Genomic DNA, 6,614 nt, shown 5'->3' on the forward strand with positions numbered 1-6,614 from the left:
TTCTATCTTCATTATCCCTCCACCTCCAAAACCAAAAAAAACCCAGATTTGGGTAAAAATACGATTAAAAAATAAAAAATACCTAGAATTTTGGGCAAAATTAGTATACTAGCAATGATATCTCCTGCAATTTCACGAATTCTACCATTAAATTCAACAATATCGTCAATTTTCGACATTTTTGGTGCCCAAATATGGATTGTAAATAGTGGTCTATTGTTGAAGTAGGAGAGTGGAGGGAGAATGAAGATGGGGTTGTCTTGATAATTTTGGTTTGTCTATTCAGTCTATGACGAGAGTTAGCATTGATTGTTTCCGACTTTCCGGATAACAGGTGTAATGAAGGTGAAAGCAGACAAAGATGACTCATCACCGTATGCAGCTATGCTTGCAGCTCAAGATGTCTCAACTAGATGCATGGTTCTATAATGAACTACAGCATATTCGTGACTCGCAAGTTATCTACTTTTTACTTTAATTTTAATGGATAAATACTTCTCTTGATATCGATCAGGAATTAGGCATCACTGCTCTTCACATCAAGCTCCGTGCTACTGGTGGGAACAAGACAAAGACTCCTGACCCTGGCCCAGTTAGCACTTCGAGCCCTTGCTCGTTCTGGAATGGAGATTAGACACATTGGTAATTTTGCCAGCTCTGCTAGTGTTCTTTTATATTTAATTAATTGTTCACAATTTTGGTGATTTATTGGGTTCTTTGTATATTCATAATTTGAATTGAACATTATGTATTGATCGCCTTTCTGGGTGTTTTGATGTTCAAATTGCATTGCTACTCATCAATTAAAGCTAATACTTACTCGTTACTTGAAGATGGAAATGTCGACAATGAGCAAGCATGTGAGTATATACCTGGTGCTTGCTGATTAGACGCCCGCTGTGCCTATAGGTCTTATTGCTTCACAATCCATGTGGCAAAAAAGGGATTCTGTACAGGAACTATACTGTTGGATTGAAAATAGTGGTATGCTCTCCGCAAGCTCTCTAAAAATGTGGTTTATTATACAGCGGAGTATTTGATTGAGCTGATGAATTAATTTTTCCATTGTAATTCATTATTTGTGTCAATAATGATGGGGAACTGGGAATCTGGTTTAGAAAATGAGCTCATTAATAAACCATCGTGTTGGATCGTAACAGGAATTTGGTCTTCTGACATAATGATAAATTAATGAAACTATTCATTAATAACAGTAGAATAACAACACAATAACATGCGGTAAAAGAAAGAGTAAAAAAATCAAAGTAGTAAAAAAATCAAAAGTGAAACCGGAACAACATCACAATAATAGCAGAATAACAGTAGAATAACAGCACAGTAACACGTGGTAAAAAAAAAAATCAAAGTGGCAGCAGAATAACATCAGAATAACAGCGGGGTAACAATAACTGCACAATAACACGTGGTAAAAAAAAGAAAAAAAATCAAAGTCGTAAAAAAAATCAAAGTGACAGCAGAATAACATCACAATAACAGCGGAGTAACAATAACATGCGGTAAAAAAAAAGAGTAAAAAAATCAAACTAGTAAAAAAAATCAAAAGTGAAACTGGAATGACATCACAATAATAGCAGAATAACAGTAGAATAACAACACAATAATACGTGGTAAAAAAAAAATCAAAGTCGTAAAAAAAATCAAAGTGTCAGCAGAATAACATCACAATAACAGCGGAGTAACAATAACAACACAATAACACGTGGTAAAAAAAAAGAAAGAAAAATCAAAGTCCTAAAAAAATCAAAGTGACAGCAGAATAACATCACAATAACAGCGGAATAACAATAACACGCGGTAAAAAAAGAGTAAAAAAATCAAAGTAGTAAAAAAAATCAAAAGTGAAACCGGAATAACATCACAATAATAGCAGAATAACTGTAGAATAACAGCACAATAACACGTGGTAAAAAAAAAAATCAAAGTCGTAAAAAAAATCAAAGTGACGGCAGAATAACATCACAATAACAGCGGAGTAACAATAACAGCACAATAACACGTGGTAAAAAAAAAAAGAAAAAAAAAATCAAAGTGACAGTAGACTAACATCACAATAACAGCGGAGTAACAATAACAACACAATAACATATGGTAAAAAAAAAAGAGAGAAAAAATCAAAGTAAAAAAACACAATAACAACATAATAACACGAGGTAAAAAATAAGAGTAAAAAAAATTAAAGTAAAAAAAAAATGGTACAAAAAGAAAAAGAAAAAAAGGTAACATAATGAGAAAATTAGAGAAAAACATAAGAGAAAAAAAATCAAATTCGTAAAAAAAAAAACACAATAACACGAGGAAAAAAAAAGATAACAAAAATTAAAGTATAAAAAAAAAAAAGTAACACTAGAAAAAGAGAAAATAAGTAAATAACAGTGATTTATATGAAAGGTAAGATTAGATCTTGGTCATTCATCTCTAATGTAATCTAGTGGCTAAGATTTTCCAAACTCACAACTCAAAGATAATAACCAAAACTCACAAGATCATATATATATATATATATATATATATATATATATATATATATATATATATATATATATATATAGGGGCGGGATCCCGTATTTAACCGGGTTACTGATACGAACCTTACGAACTTGCTTAAAAACACTCTTAATTGCACAAAACAAAACTCAACCCCCCGGACTTCCTTCTTTCTCATTCTTATCCCTAACTACCACGACACCTGACTTCCCTCTCCCTCTCCCTGATTTACTCCCACCACCACCACCCGCCGGAGGTTTCAGACGACGGCCGGAGGTAGAGCTTTCCGTCACCTGCCACACAAAAAAAATACCAGCAAATCACTGCTCTTCTTGTTCACTCACTTCGCCGACGACCAAGGTGGTAGTACGTTTGTTGTCGACATTCAGAAAATACTACTCGTACTACTTGATTGTTAATCTTAACCCAGAAAAAGAAAAGGAGGTTTGAGAATGTATCAATGGAGGAAATTCGAGTTCTTTGAGGATAAATACGGTGGAAAAAGTCAAGTACCCGACGAAATTACAGGACAAATATTATGTTGTTCAAGTGGAAGAGGTAAAATAGCAGTTGGATGTAATTTGTTTTTTGAAATCTTCGTTTATGGTAGATCTCGCATTTCGATTCGAATGGTGGGCTACTTGAGGATTGAAGGATGATGGTGGCTCGTGCGGTGGTTCTCCGTTGCTTGTGGTGTATTGTGGTGACAGGTGATGTCCCCGTCATAGTCTGAGGTGGCTAGTCATGTCACCGATACAGGATCAAGTGGCTGTCGGGGCTGATGGCGGGGACGGGACTGTTTGTGGGGTTAGTTCAGGGATGGTGGTGGTCGTGGTGCTAGCAGTAGGTGTGGTGGTTGTAGTGTTGGTGTTGGTGGTTAGGTGGGTGGTCGTAGTTGATTTTTAGATTGTGGAAACACAAAACACCACCCCGGATACACATTGTATTACTACTAGATACACTAATCCATGTGTGTATATAGTAGTAATCCCATGTGTATTGGTAGTAATACCATGTGTATCCGAGGATACACAAATCGACTACCAATAAATATAGACTATTATAATAAGAAAATGCATCAAGTTACCAGCTAGTTAATTGGAGTAATATTTAATAGCAGTATTTGAAATTGTACATAAGTTAGTTCAATATGATATTCAAAGTAACAAGATACGAGTGAACTAAACACATTAAATTTGATTGACTTGAACCATTTTTAACCGAGTTTGATTCAACTGGTCCTACTAATCATTATCGGCAAAGAAATTTAATTGAAAACTAAATTTACTTTGAACGGATTAAGCTAGATGAAATAATTCACTATTTTTTCAAATAACACGAGTAAACATCTAATATGCAGCTTGTAAATGGAAACTGTTAATGAAAAGTCAACATATTAAACACAGACACTAACAAAGAAGTTGGAAGAACACTACAAATACATGAAAACAAAACTTTCATGATTATGGAAGCGGCGAACCAATTACCAAGATACCCATATTACTACCTCAGATACATATGGAATTACTACCAAATACACATGGTATTGCTACCGGATACACAAATCGACTTGTGTATCCGCTAGTAATAGCGTGTGTATCTGGACTGCTAATTTGTGTACCTAGAGTCCTAGAGTAATACAAACCATTTCATAAACTAGTCCCGGAATCAGAGTTGTGGTCCCCCTTGGATATTCTGCCAGTAACACGGAGCTTAAGCTCCTTCATGTCCCCTCCGGAGAAGAAAAGCGCCAACTTGCGTTGGATAATAAGACCATCGTGGCTGTCTCTCACTTTTCGGTGATTGTCTCGAATGCTTCTTGGAGGCCCATCCCATGTTAATTTTCTCCCATATCCACCCACCTCTAAGCTGTGATTATACTTTCGAGCTTCACTCTCATCACCCATGAACCGAAGAAATGCCATATAAACGTGAGCCATGCCAAGCTGGAATGCTTCAAAGTGCAAGCAAAAATACCGACCAAAGCAATGGAAGACCTGAAACGCGATATAACAGTAAAGCAGATTCGTCAAATTACAAGCTTAAATAATTTATCTTACTATTCTGCCAGCATCACGATACGATGTTCGTATTCCATTATTAATTTATCTTTATCTTCCAGGTCCCCTCAACAATGCCAGAAATTGAAACTTTCTTGATTGAGTGATGCAAAGACTTGATCTGCATTGTAGCTCGAGTGACAACGAGCTTAGCTCGAAGATCATCAAGATCATTGAGGTCATTGCATCACAAGTTGCAGTCAGCAAACCAGGATCATAACACTGATATATGACAAGTTTAAACTTTACAGGCACCAAATGTTGAAACCTTGAACGAGATGGTTGAAAACTTGAAATGAGTCATTCCTGTCACAATTTTTTTAAGTGTTGATCTCATACATGTTTCTAGTGAGACCAATTCATGTGAACTAATTTATCTATTGACTGGATACGAAACAAGTTCGTCAGATAATGTTGCTGAGTTTGTTTTGATCAATGGAGACGTTCCACATTTGGTCAAAGAAAACATGAAATGAGACATACTCGTTATGGTCCAGGACAGTGTCCAAAATCATTTAATCAAGAAAACAGAAGCTTCACATGGTTGGCCTAACATTAAGCCTACTTGTTAGCTTCATGCCCATTGACTTGTTAGCCTGAAAAAGTATATCAGGAAAAATAGTAGTAGAGCCGTAGAGGCCTTGTTACAAAGAGAGACCTGAATATCATCACCTAAACACATTGCAGCCACCCCAAAAGCACCCACAAATCCACAATGGGTGCCGGATACACATGGTATTACTAACAGATACACATGGTATTATTGCCGGATACAAAAATCGATGTGTATCTAGTAGTAATACCATGTGTATCCGGGCTGGTATTTTGAGTATCCACCACACCACACCACAACCCACCACCACCATCACGCCGCTCACCACCACCGCCCATACCTACTGTTGCCACCAGGTTACCTGACAGCATTTTAAGGCGACTTTAGCCTGACCAAAGATATTTAATACTTTGCACAGTGCTAGACCAAGCATAAAACTCATACAGACTCATACAACAACACACAGCATGTCACTAGTAATAACCAACTCGTAATGACAAAATTATAAACCAACTACGGAATAATTGGTATGAGAATAAAATCTAGTTAAATTGAATCATTTCAAAAAGTATAAGCTACCAAAAAAAGTGAACTGCAGAAATAATTTGACAAAATCCACCACAGGAAAAGTAATTGTCTATTCTTCAGTGAAAATTGATTCACAAAATTTGTCTAAATTACCTTAGCATTCTGAATCAGACGGAGTTGAGGGAGCACTGAGATGGCCTCAAGAGACATGCTGAATGGCCACAAAAACCGTATAAAAATACTATATCCGCCTCTAGGATAGGCTAGAGTCGCAAAGAAAAGCGCATGGCAAGAATCGTAGACAAAATAACATAAGACACATTTAAACATAATTAATTAGATGGTGTCAAGCTAATGCCTCCATGTTGAGTCATGAACATGTGTAAGTTGGCTTTTTTAGTTGTCTTCTTCGGTACAAGAAGAACCCCCAGAAAAAGTAATCTTATCAAATGTAAAATAAGCGATATTTTGGAAAGTTTGCTAACAATTTCACGATTAGTTTACGTTTACGATGCATATTTGACAAATGCAGAAGGGACCTTACAAGCAAAATGATTTAGAGTAAGATAATAAGATTTCAAAAATGTTTTACTACTTCACCCTTTCCTATAATTCAGCAACATTTAAAAGAGAAGCAAAGATTTTAGAAATCACACAATGAAGCATATTGTATAAAACTCCTTATTGGAAACAGAACGTAATAAGCAAAGAGAGTATCAACAAGATGGACGGAAAACATTACCACATAATACCAGGGCATGTTGTCTAGGTCTTTCAGGTAACTTGATTTCAATTTAACTCGCATCATATAAATCATCCAAAGTGTAGCGCCGAGTATAATGAAATCGAGTGCACAATTGATATCCCAATAGAATGAAAAGGTACATGTTAGTCTTAAGACTAGATAGATTGCTGTGAGCTCTTGAGTCTTTAGTGAGAGACCTATGAAAAAAGCCGATACAATAATA

General features: G+C 35.9%; 1 protein-coding gene across 3 annotated transcripts; it reads right to left on the reverse strand.

Annotated features, from left to right (window-relative positions):
* Nucleotides 1-3,803: 3,803 nt before the first annotated feature.
* On the reverse strand, nucleotides 3,804-5,915 carry LOC141621446 (E3 ubiquitin-protein ligase SINAT3-like). Of its 3 annotated transcripts, none has more exons than XR_012532336.1 (2): nucleotides 5,049-5,635; nucleotides 3,804-4,502 (listed from the first exon to the last, which is right to left on the reverse strand). XR_012532336.1 is itself a non-coding variant. In XM_074437960.1 (2 exons), exons 1-2 carry the CDS (start codon nucleotides 5,854-5,856, stop codon nucleotides 4,155-4,157), a joined length of 405 nt encoding a protein of 134 aa, XP_074294061.1. In that variant the 5' UTR covers nucleotides 5,857-5,909; the 3' UTR covers nucleotides 3,804-4,154. The 3 variants fall into 3 exon arrangements, 1 of the variants encoding a protein (XP_074294061.1); XM_074437960.1 differs by lacking the exon at nucleotides 5,049-5,635 and adding an exon at nucleotides 5,800-5,909; XR_012532335.1 differs by lacking the exon at nucleotides 3,804-4,502 and adding an exon at nucleotides 5,800-5,915 and having other exon boundaries at nucleotides 4,704-5,161.
* Nucleotides 5,916-6,614: the final 699 nt, after the last annotated feature.

The sequence above is a fragment of the Silene latifolia genome, chromosome X (assembly GCF_048544455.1).
Source record: "Silene latifolia isolate original U9 population chromosome X, ASM4854445v1, whole genome shotgun sequence".
Classification (NCBI taxonomy): domain Eukaryota; kingdom Viridiplantae; phylum Streptophyta; class Magnoliopsida; order Caryophyllales; family Caryophyllaceae; genus Silene; species Silene latifolia.

What these genes read in the sequence shown, in the direction of transcription:
- LOC141621446 (XM_074437960.1), bottom strand. Translation starts at nt 5,856, where the DNA reads ATGTCTCTTGAGGCCATCTCAGTGCTCCCTCAACTCCGTCTGATTCAG. An exon ending in GTCTGATTCAGAATGCTAAG is followed by an intron (nt 4,503 to 5,799) that starts GTAATTTAGACA and finishes ATCGCGTTTCAG; the next exon opens with GTCTTCCATTGCTTTGGTCG.